Source organism: Rhinatrema bivittatum, chromosome 2, assembly GCF_901001135.1.
Source record: "Rhinatrema bivittatum chromosome 2, aRhiBiv1.1, whole genome shotgun sequence".
NCBI lineage: Eukaryota > Metazoa > Chordata > Amphibia > Gymnophiona > Rhinatrematidae > Rhinatrema > Rhinatrema bivittatum.
The window spans coordinates 648,648,592-648,662,381 of record NC_042616.1 but is presented as its reverse complement, the minus strand read 5'-3'; the positions used below and the strand labels follow the sequence as shown (position 1 = coordinate 648,662,381).

Sequence of the window (13,790 nt, the reverse complement as noted above, 5' to 3'; positions counted from 1 at the left end):
AGCCAATTGTTTTGTTCATTGTATTAATGTAAATGTTTGTGGGAAGTGGATGGACTTCTGGAACTTAACCTTTTCTGGAGGCTACTATTGGTCAGAGCAAATACAAGGTAGTAATGATATCTTAGAAGAGTGAATACAAACTAAAACTTTTCTTACGCATTGCCATGCCACCACTCTCTGTAATTACACTTACACATACCCTAAAACTCCTTGCAGTAAGTCCATATGCAATCAGAAAAACAAACTCTTCATAAAAAGAGAGCTCAAGTCCTTATTTTGTTATCTATAACCATAACTACCCCAGCAATTAAGGAAACTTCTTGTCCAGGCTTTATCACTCTTTTGTTAGTTTCATTGGGTTTTGGCTTTGCTAGGGAGAGACATTTTTCAATAGTTAAATGTTTGTACCAACTGGATTGATCTGTTGGGGTTAGTTGTCTTCTTTTCACTTGATGATGAGGATGGATATCTAGAAGCAGAAATAATCATGGAAGTATTAACATAATGATGGACCAGAAAGTTAAAAATTATGCACAGTCTGTTAAAAGCTCTTTGAAAAATACAAGTAACCCATAACATTTATAGTTATTTGTCCATTTTCTGAATGGGGGTGCAGAGAATCACAGAGAATTTCTGTGATTTGGAATTCCATGTGAATAATATAACTGGGTTAGGATGAAGCAGATTGGCAGCATCAGAGTGGCCATGGATTCATGGGTGGATGAAGTGGTGTTCAGCAGAATCAGGAAATTTGAAGGGAGATGATGATTCTTGAAGTCAAGGGATGATAACTGTGAGGAAAAGTCCATAGAAATATAAGTTGAAAAGTTTGTCTTGTCAAAGTTCTAAGGTTGGAATTAATAGACCATTGTGATGCTTGTTGTCCGTGTGTTGTCCAAGATTGAATACCTTAGCATTTTGACAAAGGTAAATCCAGATTGGTAATAGTGAAACCAGGACTTTAGGATCTTCTATCTTCCATCTCTGCCAACCACCTTCCCTTTGGATTGAGCCCTCTGGTGCTGGTGGCCAGCAAGGCATGAGAGGTGGATGAAGCAAGTAGAATCAGGAGATTCATTTTTCCAGATGCAGGAAAGAAGTCAGGACCAAACTCTTCTAGTTAATTGCTGAGAACGTCTCTGTATAAATACAAATGGCAGGAAACAAGGTGGCTGTCAGGTAGAAACGTGGTTGACAGTGCCACTTGCAGATTGGAGAAGCACTTGGCATAGGTTGTAGTTCTTTCAATCTGGAAGAAGGATGAAACTTTTAATAGATTAAACTTCAATCACATTTTTTAATTACTTAAAAATAAAATAAGCATTTTAGTTCTTCATAGCATTTTTGCCTGAGCTATTAGGAAACATGAAGCAGGGGCAGCTCCCCTATCTTCTTTTCAAGACAAAACTGATAAAAGAGAAAATAATTTAACACTAAATACACATTGATCATATTTACAATACTAAAGTAAAACAGAACAGGAGTTTCAGCTAATTTCACTTACTCAAATAGACTGTATGGAGGCAGTTCAAGCTAGCATAACTTGCTTTAAGAGAAAAAGGAGTTTCAGCTGATTTAATAAAATATAGTGCTCTTATTTTCTGCCAGGCATTCAAACAAAACTTCATAAGCACTAGATTTCCCAGAATCCTATTGTCAATGCTACATTTCATATAATACACATAGAGACTGCACACTGAGTAGCACGCTTAAACAACCTTTACATAGAGAGAGACAGATATGCAGACAAACTTCTGTAGAAGTTCAGCTCTGTTGGAGACACACACAATATAAATCAACACTCCCATAGAACTAGAATGCATAGAGATTTTCACATAAACAGAAAAATTCAATTACACATATGTGGCATGTGTATTTCACAAGTGTTAGTACAAATAAGGTTACTGCTTCTTTAATCCATACAGTAAGCTTGTTTATGCACACACTGAGGAACAGCTTTATCAGATGAAAGCAGAGGTTTAAATTATCACAAAAGCAGCACACACAGGCATTGCTAAGTGTGTAAAATATGCCGGGTGTCTTTTCAATTTACTCTACATTGAATTATATTTATATTATATTCATATTTCATGATATCCATCTGCAAGGCAATCTTAGCTGGATAAACAGCTTATTATATATGTCACTGCATTTTGTCTCTTGTTAATATCGATATAATGGACCCTTTGCATGATTTATCTCACTAATTAGCTATTAGAGGTGCATTCATAGCTCATTAGAATATTTGTGTAATGTTCAAAATCTTGCTATTGTTATATCTCGCTATCAAGCAGAATTAGTCTGCTTTCTGAGGCAGCAATTTTGTCTCCTTCTCTAAAGTGGAGAACCCTTTTGCATGCTTTTCAGCAAGGAAAACCTTCCTAATCCTGTATTATCAGATTATGCTCATAGAGACAGATAGATATAAAAGAAAACAGAAATAGATAGAACACGACAAATATTGATGATTACCTTGAATTATAAAATCTTATTAATACTGTTACTTACCTTAAATTTACAGAAACTGTTAACTGTATTCACACATTATTCAGTAACATACGTTACCCTGAGAAAGTTACATCATACATTCACATGAACAAGTACTATAGTTTTATCACACCCGTATACACACAACACATACTGAAAAGCACTGCAAATTTTTCTCTCATTCATTCACACATACTGGACGTCTATTATACCTTACCTTAAAGTTGAGCACTGAACCTTTACATTTTTAAATCTTATAGGTCTGTGATTTTCTTATTGTATCTTAATCTTATCTAATCTAATCTAGCTAATAATCACAGAATAACCTTCTTTTAGATGTAGGTTACTTATATGTGTATATATATAACTCACTGAAAAGTTATCCCTTTGTATAAAGATGAAATTCTTCTCAAGGGCATTATCCAGGAATTATATCAAAATCATATTTGGTTTGATAAGGTTTTAAAAGATCTTTGAGGGATCAAGCATTGTGACTGCTTTTTCTGTGCACTCTATGTTCACCCTTACCCCCTTGTTCACTTCAGGACAGAAGGAAAGGGGTGGGGGAACAAGAAAAGGAAAGGGTTCCCTGCAGGTTATTGTGAGATGAAAGACTAAAGCAGGAACAGAGACTGAAGGCAAGCATGCACCTTGCAGATTTCTTCAAAAGAAGGAATTAAAAGGTTCAAAAGTGTTCAGGAATAATTCTTGGCAGTTGTGAAATATATGGCAACAAGATATTTATGTGGTGTCTCCCATGACTGCATAATCGGAGGAGCATAGGGGCACTGGCCAAAAATTGCACAGGCACAGAGACTCATCCCATCAAAACAGGGTTGAGGCATATTGGTAGGGCAGTTTGAGAAAGACTGAACTGCTGCTGCCCATGCTGTACCTGTTCTGCAGATGAATGGGGGACTTTGGTTTTCAGTGCGATGAATATGGCCTGTTTCATGAGCATTAAATTCACAGGAAAAAAGTAAAACAAAAATAAAAACCCCAGGAAAATAAAAAATAAGGGAGAAGTTTATTTTATATTTCTTCCAGCCCTTTAACATGCCTTCATCCTTAGTGCTAACTGCAATGGCAGAGGAAATAGTTAAGTGGTTTCCACACTGTTGGTGATCTCTAATGCTAATCTTCTGTACTGATTTACTAATTATCACAATGTTTTTGTTTGTTTTTGCCAGGAAGAAAAAATGAAAATGCTTGCAATGCAGCCCCCAAGACATGTGCTTTGCTAGAAAAGTTTCCAGAATCTACAGGATGCAAACGAGGCCAGGCATGTTCACTAACTGCAGAAGTTACATTCATTTTTATTTAATATAATACTAATATATTATTAGGTGATGAATTGCATTCTGAAGAGTGCAAATAATGCCACCGTCTTCTATTTGATGATTTTGTTTTTATACTATGTTTGTGTCATATTCCAAAAGTGCATTTGATTTTAGGAGGGAAAGTGAACCTGCTGCCTCAGAAGTTCACAAGTAAATAATCCAAGTATTTTAAAGATGTTATTGTATGGTATGCTTTTGCTAGGACAAGAGAGGGTCAAGTTGTTCTATAAGATTCTTATTCAAAATGAAGCCATGTTGTACTCTGTAGAAGGTAAGTAAAATATTCCTTTTTCAGAAATTTATTTTTTTTTTGCAGATTAAGTACTCTGTCATGCATCCGGGAACTCATGTGTGGCCTCATACAGGGCCAACAAACTGTAGGCTCAGGATGCATTTGGGCTTGGTGATACCCAAAAAAGGATGTCAAATCCGATGTGCCAATGACACTAGGTAGGCTTTGAGCATTTTGTTTTCTAATCCACGTTCTATTTATGTGTCCTCTCTGTTGATGCACAACATTTGACAGCTTAGTTAGCTTCTTTGAGGATCTTTTCATTGGGTTATTTATTTTATGCCAGTAGAATGTGGCATGGGTACTTTTAGCACTCTTCCTAATCAGGTGTCGACATACAAGGTGCTCAACTGCCTAGAATTAGGATTACAAACTGGTTAAAAGACAGGAAACAGAGAATAGGATTAAATGGTCAATGTTCTCAGTGGAAAAGGGTAAACAGTGGAATGCCTCAGGGATCTGTACTTGGACCAATGCTTTTCAATATATTTATAAATGATCTGGAAATGAATACGTCGAGTGAGGTAATCAAATCTGCAGATGATACAAAATTATTTAGAGTGGTTAGATCCCAAGCGGATTGTCATAAATGAAGATTGAGCAACCAAAAGGCAGATTAAATTTAAAGTGGACAAGTGCAAGGTGATGCATATAAAGAAAAATAATCCTTGCTGTAGTTTGCACAATGTTAGGATCCATATTAGGAGCTATCAATCAGGAAAAAGATCTAGGCGTCTTACTGGATAATACTTTGAAATCGTCGGCTCAGTGTGCTGTGGCAGTCAAAAAAGCAAACAGAATGTTAGGAAGGAAATGGTGAATAAAACGGAAAATGTCATAATGCCTCTGTATCGCTTCATGGAGAAACCGCACCTGTGTACAATTCTGGTCACCGCATCTCATAAAAGATATAGTTGCACTGGAGAAGGTAAAGAAAAGGGCAACCAAAATGATAAAGGGGAAGGAATGACTCCTCTACAAAGTATGGCTAAAGAGGGTTAGGGCTGTTCAGCTTGGAGAAGAGATGATTGAGGGGGGGATATGATAGAAGTCTATAAAATCTTCAGAGGTCTAGAATGGGTAAATGTGAATTGGTTATTTACTTTTTCAGATAACAAAAGGACTAGGGGGCACTCCATGAAGTTAGCAACTAGCACATTTAAAACAAATCGGAGAAAATTATTTTTCCCTCAACGCACAATTAAGCTCTGGAATTTGCTGCTAGAGGATGTGGTTAGGGCAGTTAGTGTAGTTGGGTTTAAATAAGGTTTGGATAAGTTCTTAGAGAAGACCATTAACTGCAATTAATCAAGTTGACTTGTGGTAAATTTTAAAAGGGCCATGCTGGCGTCCATGTGCGTGAGGTTCCTGGTGCGCGCACATGTCATGCTGATTTTATATTATACACGTATGATACACGTATGATACACGCACGTTATAAAATCTGATACCCATGCACACATGCACATGCATGTGCGCGTAGGTTCCCACTCGCATGCACAAGGGGGAGTCTTTTGTTTAAAAGCACGCAGCGATAAATTTGGGCCTTCCCCAGTTCCCTCCCAGTCGGTTCCAATTAAGGAGTGGAATGGGAGGGAACTTACCTAACTCCCTACCTATCCTTCCTCCCTTTTCCCCTCCACTCTCCTCCCCGACCACTAAACTCCACCTACTTACCCAAATTATTTTTGTTTTAGAATTTACCTGCTTGATGGAGCAGCAGCAAGTTCTGCACGGCTGCTGGCGCGTGCTTTACCGGGACAGTGCTTAATGGCGCTGTCGTGCCCCCCTCTGCCCCAACCATACCTTGCCCTGGCCCACTCCTTTCCAAAAACCTGGCTCTTCCACACGTAATGGGAGATACACATGTGGCTGGGCCGTTTTGAAAATGTGCTCGGCGCGCATTCAGCCCCGCCATGCGCATATCTCCCAGTATTTGCACGTACCACGGATTTAAAGTTCCCCGATAGGGAATAGCCACTGCTATTACTGGCATTAGTAGCATGGGATCTACTTAATGTTTAGGTACTTGCCAGGTTCTTGTGGCCTGGTTTTGGCCTCTGTTGGAAACAGGATGCTGGGCTTGATGGACCCTTGATCTGACCCAGTATGTTCTTATGGAAAAGGGGGATATCTATAATGGCATGTATAGGAGACACTGGTTGCTAAGTCTGGTACTGCATTGCCAGGGACACAGGAGAGCAAAGTTAATAAAGTTGGCTGGTAGAAAAATGCAAAGAAGAAAAACAGGGAACCCCATGGAAAAGTTCAGGGAGTGGGAGAGACCGAGTTTCATCCCCCAGCAGAGGATCATATCCTCAGGCCTAGAAAAGACTGAGGGAAAGACAGCTGGAAGGACACTGAAGCATCCATAAACATGTTGCTGAGGCAATCTGTAACCAGTACATTTGAACCAGATGTTCTAGATACAGGGATATGACCAAAGGAAAACCAAAGAAACTTGGAGAATGGAAGACTGGTGGCTGCTACTGGATCCCTCGCTATGGAACTTCAGGGCAGAGAGAAAAGACATGAAGAGACAAAAAGAGACGTAGCTGGAATAAGGATCTGGAAATGGGCCAAATGGGCCTAAGAAGTAGCCGGAGGACTACCCCAAGCTGAGCACCTTACTGAAAATATAGCCAATAATGGCTTCTTGGCTTCCCAAATCACATAGTCCACTAAGCAGAATACACATTGTCAATAGTAAACATTTATGGAATGCAGCTATATTAATTACAAAAACCTCTTAGTGCGTTGTATGTGTGAGTTGCCATAGCCTTTATCAGCCCATGATAGTTTCATAGATCAACCTACATTATTTTCAGAAAAGCATAGTAGATAGTTGTGTCCCACACACATTAACTAACAAACCAAGGGAAGGCCGGTACAATTTAAATTTCCCCTCTGTTGAATGTTAAAAAGAAACCAGGATACCATGGTAGAAGACTGATTGGAAGAATGCCCAAGGCCCATTTCATGTCTTCTCTCTCTGGATGAATGGGTTCTCTGTTGACAGTGGAACTTAAGGTCTTTACTAACATTATTTATGCCATGCAGGCAATGTTCTCCTCCATCTTTGTTCTTTGTGTGTGTTGCCTCTGTGACATATGTAGGCCTCTAGACCTGTTAGCTGAACAGAAATGTCATTCAGCCACAGTACTTTCTTTAGAAGCAATCCTTGTGTTTTCTCCTTTGTTATAGGTAAATCTACTTGTTCAAAAGGACAAGTAGATGTGAAATGAAAGTGGCAAGTCCTCTTTGTTTTATTTTTATAATGCTTTGTGTCACTTCCCTTTCATGCACACTGGAGGCTTTTGGACATTTTCTTCTTTCAGTCCTGGTCACTAGGAGTGCTAATTAATGTCTTCTCTAAAGCAGTCCGTATTTCCTTCAATAGCTTTTCCCCTTTGCCCTTCCAGCTCATCTGTAGTTATAATGTTTTGCATAGTTACCAACTGCTCATGCAAATGGGCTCTAACAGCTCTTTACTAGCCTTGATGGTTGCGCACGTCTAAGGATATTTCTGGCCTAACCTCAGTGACCAGACTTTGATAAGAATTGGAAATGGGCCATCTTCTCATTTTCTGTAGTGTGTGAACACATTTGTGTATTTTGCTTTTCCTACATTTCAGTTGATCAACAGTATATCTGCAACCTCATAACCTCTCCCCCCCCCCCACCAAATGGACATGTTATACTCAGATTAGGAAAAGCTTCCTCCCACCAAGTGAGCAGATATCTTTTATGCAGTTCTATCTTTTCAGGCTGTTCAGTTAAAAATAAATGTTTCATCTCATTTGCTTTGCTTTACCTTCCTGTGAGAATGATATGAAAATAAAAAAAAAAAAAAGAAAAAGTATCACCAGTGCTTCGTTTAGCATGACATGACTGCTGTTTTGGAGATTTCCTGCAAGATACGGGCAATGGACTGCGTTCCCATGCCCAGATCACCCGACTTCCCATCATCACAATATTAAGGATGTTGAACGTTAAAGAAACCATAAAATATCTCCCATTCCAATGATGCTTTTGTGTTAAAAATAAAAATCACCTTGCAGCGTTACACCTTGCCAGTGTTTTATCTGAGACTTTTCAGTTCATAACTAGTGCCGCAGTATTGCACATGGCTTGTGATCTAAAGAGTGGGAAAAGGTACTGTTGCACTGGCCCTTCTCGAGTTGGTGCTTTTGGAAAAAGTTAACTAGTACAGAAAAGAAGACAAACCTTCATCATCAGGAGGGCATAGAGCAAAAGATAGTTTTATAGACTTCTGAAAAACTGTCAGCTGCAGCTGATTTGATGCTCTTATAGAATAAGCCAATTCAAATATGAATAATCTTGCAAATGCATCTGAAGAGGCTTGGGGATTTTGTGCCAGTGCATATCATTTGAAAGTACTCTGTCACAGTGCTATAGCTAATAATGTGTTCTGCTCTCACCGATGAAAACACTTCTAAGGTATCGACCAACAATTTAATTTTATGTACTGGCTTTCAAAATAAAGGTTTTATTTATTTTTTTATAAAATGCATACACATGAGGTATGTATGCATTCATTTCCTATACATTTTGCCAACAGTGTGAAATAAGACAGTGGATTTGATTGTTGCTGCTAAAATATGTAGGAGTCTTTAAGATACAGGAAGGTAAAGCAGAAATATATAGCGAGCACATTTATTAATGATTTCCCTTAAAGCAGCAATATTAGCAAGATCCTTCAAAATGTCAGCTTGCTTCATTTTTCTCTATTTGAAAGCACTGTGGGGATCAGAAGTTTACAAAATAAATAATTTAGACCACTTTCATTACAAGTGCAAGCTCACACAGCCAACCTGGACATCACGGGGACCCAGTCATGCAGCTTTCTTCTTGCACACACAAGCATGCCTATCATAAATGAGAAGGTTTCATATTTCAAAAATTTCACTGTGTAGTGCATGCACAGATCATGTCCCCTGCAGGTAGGAAAAATGTACTCATTGGAGTATGCACAATTTCTAAAGACATTCTTTACATTGTGTGAGTGTGTGTGTCCTTTCTCCTTTCTCCTTCTTGACCCACCTTCCTTGTTCCCTCCAATAAATCTTAATCATGCCCTTCAGTGCTCTTCTCCCCTCTTCAGCAGCTGCCTTGGTCATCCTCCCTCGGCCTCAATTTTTTCCCCTGCCAAATCTTAATATCTCTCCTGAGAAGCTCATTCCCCTATCTCAGCAGTGCTCCCCCATCCAAAAACAAGTCTTAGTTTCCTCCCTCAATCCCCCCCCCCCCCCACTGTCTTAATCTCAGCCTCAGCAGGACCCTCTGTCTCAGTGTCCCTGGTTGGGTGTGTGTGTTGTTTGTATGTGTTTGTATATGTATGTGTGTGTTTGGCTACTTTCAGCTACTTAAAAAGAAGCCAGACTGGGGTTTTGAGCCACTGGCTGGCAATGTGGATTACCTGATTGGATGGCAACCACTTCAAAAGCTGATTCATCAATGTCAGACTCCTTTTATAGGAGCAGGACAGACAAACAGAAATTGGCTTTTATTTAATTGGATATTATCAATTCATTTAGGAAACTTGAATTTTATAAAAATATAGTTTCCATAAGTCATGTCTTTCTGGAATCCAAAGAATCTGTAATTGAACTTTGAAAATGTATTTTATCATCACAAATACAGGCAAAGGACCCACATACTGAATATTTCATTGTAAATTGCTAAGTATGTGTTTGACTGGCTTGCACAAGTCATCAGGTTCTTAAGAAAAATAGATAGAGTAGTGTGGGTACCATGTTGGTCCATGTCAATGTGTGGAAATATAGATCAATAGCCAACAATTTCATAAGGTTTTGGGCTAACAATACATATGGGGGATGATTTGGTAACAGCTGGAATGAGAAAGTCGAAAATACACACATCATTGACTCCAGTTTTCTAAGTGAACTTGGGCACGTATGTTTGCTTTGAAAATTATCCCCTCAAATCTACTCACACACTACTGCATCAGCTAATTTATGTGCAGGACATTTTTTGGAAATTTTATGCACATATGGGTACATTTTAAAAAACGGCGCACACGCGTACTTTTGATCGTGCACCAGGCACAAACAAAAGTACGCCGGATTTTATAAAATCTGGGGTCGGCGCGCGCAAGGGGGTGCACATTTGTGCAACTTGTGCGCGCCGAGCCCTGCGCGCGCTGCTCGTTCCCTCCCTTCCCCTATCTAACCCACCCCCCAGCCCTACCTAAATCCCCCTACTAACCTTTATCTGCAAAGTTACGCCTGCCTCCGGGCAGTTGTAACTTACGTGCGCTGGCTGTCTGCTGCTGCGGCAGGCCCCAACACAGGCCACTGTGTCAGGGCACTCGGCCACGCCCCCGGACCGCCCCCATGCCCACGAACACGCCCCCAAGCCGACACCATGCACCCTGGCCATGCCTCCAACCGCCCCTTTTTGCAAGCCCCCGAGCCTATGCAAAATAGGCTCGACGCGCGCAGGGAGGTTTTTTAAGGGTTACGCGCATAACTTATGCGCGTAACCCTTTTAAAATCCGGCCCATAGTTTTGAAAAATCCAATAAGTGTGCACCTACATCCAAAGCATCCCCAGGAAAAGCTTCTCCTCCATCCATGGCAGCCACTGTTCTAACGAGCCATTTCTACAGGTACAGCACCCTTTTGCCTGAGGAAATGCCTTTGAGAATGAACACTCTTTATGGCTAGCTTTCAGGAGCTACTCTCCGGTTATCAGATCAAAGGGAGCGTAGCTCTCAAAAGCCAGTCAAGAAATTTATTGTTCGTCCAATAAAAGGTATCACCTGTATTTTTATAGCCTCTTTTTCAGAGAGCCTTATGCTTCAGAAAGAGAGTTGCTTATTGACATTTATTTTCGCATAAAGAAAAAATGGGAAAATATATTGTTTTCTCTTATTGCATGTTTTTTTATCTGAAAAAATTAGGAAACGCTTTTTTTTCTTATTGCAATTAATTTTCTGTGACTTCATGAGTAAAAGTTACTGAATACAGACTTTATTAATCTATCTGTCCCCACACTTGTAACTGTCCTATTCAATGTGCTATCAACACCAAATTTTTAAGGCATGTCAAGAGGGTCAAAAAAAGAGTCCAATAATTTTTTTTTCTGGATCCAAGTATTCCATGAAATCATGGACAACAGTCATCCCATAATAACTTTTTGTTTAGCATCTGTTCTGCCTCCAATCCACAACAGATTTTTACCACATATCAGGGGGTACAGCAGGATCACAAAAGAGGTTTTTGGGGGGATCCACAGAATCCACAAATAAGTTACCTAGGGATCTTGATAATAGGTGACTCATAATATGTTTATAAAAGATCATTCCATATCAAATGGACCAGGGGTCCACGCTCAACCTCACCCAAATCGAACACAATTTTTCACAGATGTTCTCTAGGGGCTCCAACAAAAGCATACTAAATTTTTTACCTGGATCTCCATTGGTTGGAGAGCTAGAGGCAGTTGAATGGAGGTCACCTCAGAGTACCATGCTCCATGCAACCTAAAATGGCCATTTTGTCCAGGTACTGCAGCCCGACAACATCTCCCAGGAACCTGAAACTGTGGCTTCATACCCTGGTGGTAAGTCCCAGTACTTGCCTCCCTTTTTATGGGCCAGCAAAGTATGTGAAAAATGTTACAAAAGAAATATAAGGCCTACTTTGATTCCTCATTGCTCCTGACCTTTACTTTGATTCAGGCCCTGACTGGACCAGTAGTCATGGCCATGGCATATATATATGAGATTTGCACTAAGAGGCTTTACAGGCAACTGGAAGCAAATATATAATTACATAAAGACACAATGTCATTTCTTTATGCAAATTTTTGCCAATTTTCAGGTTCAAATATCTCTACTATGTAGTTTTTAATTCATTTCTTTTTATGTCATTTGAAAGAGAATCTTTTTTTCTACAAAAGTCACCCTGTTTCATTTTGGACCCAATCTTGCTTTGCTCAGAATTAAGGCCCCCAACGATATGCATCATTTGCATGCATGGTCACACTATATTAAAAAGAGGCATCTTTGGCACTCTGTTATGTAAACACAAATGAGTTAGAGATGTGAAATTCTAAAGTGCTGCAAAGCTTGTTGTGCGTACCATGCTAGTAATTTATGTCACATCTTGCTTCAACATATTTTTATAAATGACCCCTCAAAATGGACATTTTATTGTGCTGTGTTATTTATTGCAAGCAAGCCTAAACATGCAAAAGTATCGCCTTCACAAGGAATTATGGTAATGTCATGATAGCAGTGGTTTGTGGCAGAGATTTTGGGAACGTGCCCTGGCCTGTGACAACATTGTGTCCCAGATATCAATTTTTTCTTTGTGCCAAAGGAGGACATTGAAGCAATCAGACCTGTTCAGAATGAGAGGTTTAGCAAAGGTCATACAGTTGCTGACACAAGGGAAAATCATTAATTGAAGCCCAGTGAGTTAAAATTTGCATTAGCAAAATTTTGAATGATGTCACCTCATTCATTGCAAGTGTTCTAGAACAGTGGTTCTCAACCTTTTTCCCATCGTGACACACCTGACAGACCACGCTCACATGTGTGACACACTGCTCATTACAATTTACGACAGAAATAAAAAAATAATGGTCCAGTATTATTTTTTTTTCCGTAATTTCTTTATTAATGATTTTATATAGCAAAACAACAGAATATTGTGATACATACATTTCAAAGTTGTATATCAAAACTACCCACATAGTGTCTAGACTTCCAGTATAGGACAACCTTTGCCCTCCCTCCCACCCTTCCTCACTGTATTCTGGCTGATCCGTCATGAAGTGTGTATCCAAAATTTGTGGTCTGGCACCCATTTGGTTTCTGCAGAATCACCTTGCTATAGCTCCATTAAGCATCGCTGCTTGTCGTGGCTTTTTTCAATGTAGTCCAAACCCAGTAGTTTCGTGATGTTGTCTCTCATGGATAGTGGTAATAATTGCCAATAAGGGGTCCATATGGCCTCACACCGAAGACGTGCCTTCTGCGTTTTCTGTTTTGCGGTTAAATACTCCATTTGTAACAGATTAGTCAATCGAGTCTTCCAGTGTTCTTTTTGTGGCCTTTCTGCCTTTATCCATACCGCCATAATGGTTTGGAGTCCTGTAAGGATAGCTTTGCCCAGAAATAATTTGACCATGTCAGAGAAGTTTTCCAGCTCATCATCAAAGAGACGAAATAGGCATATCTTTGGCGTAGCTCGTAGCCTTCATCCCACAGTGATCACTTCAGTCCAATATTATTGAATCAAGACACAGTCCCATAAGCAGTGAAATAAATTCCCTATTGTCAGTCCACATTTCAAACACAAGTTAGAATTACAGAGCTTTTTAGCATACATCCATGTTCTCGGCATATACATACAATGCAAAACTTTATATCCCACCTCCCTAAGTATCACATGTATGCATAACAGTCTTCCAGTATATGTACAATTTCATCCAATGATAAACTTATGTTGGCTTGTCTCTCCCATTTACCCTGAATCTGTTCTAGAACTTCCGTATTAGGAAGATTCTTGAGCAGTTTTGAGAATGTCATACAGGAATTTGGTCTAGCCTCAACCAGTGTAAAGAAGTCACTGGTTGGGGCTAGACCTTACTCCAGTCTGGATTTTCCCTACTTTCCCC

At 39.5% G+C, this 13,790-nt stretch overlaps 1 protein-coding gene across 8 annotated transcripts in view; it reads left to right on the top strand.

The window, feature by feature from the left end:
• ASPH (aspartate beta-hydroxylase) overlaps positions 1-13,790 on the top strand; it is a 508,516-nt gene that overhangs the window by 489,904 nt on the left and 4,822 nt on the right. For all 8 annotated transcript variants that reach the window (XM_029591373.1, XM_029591374.1, XM_029591372.1 and 5 more), the window contains 2 exons: positions 3,678-3,769; positions 4,144-4,277. In XM_029591373.1, the coding sequence (XP_029447233.1) occupies positions 3,678-3,769; positions 4,144-4,277 (226 nt within the window). The remainder of the gene's footprint in view (positions 1-3,677; positions 3,770-4,143; positions 4,278-13,790) is intronic.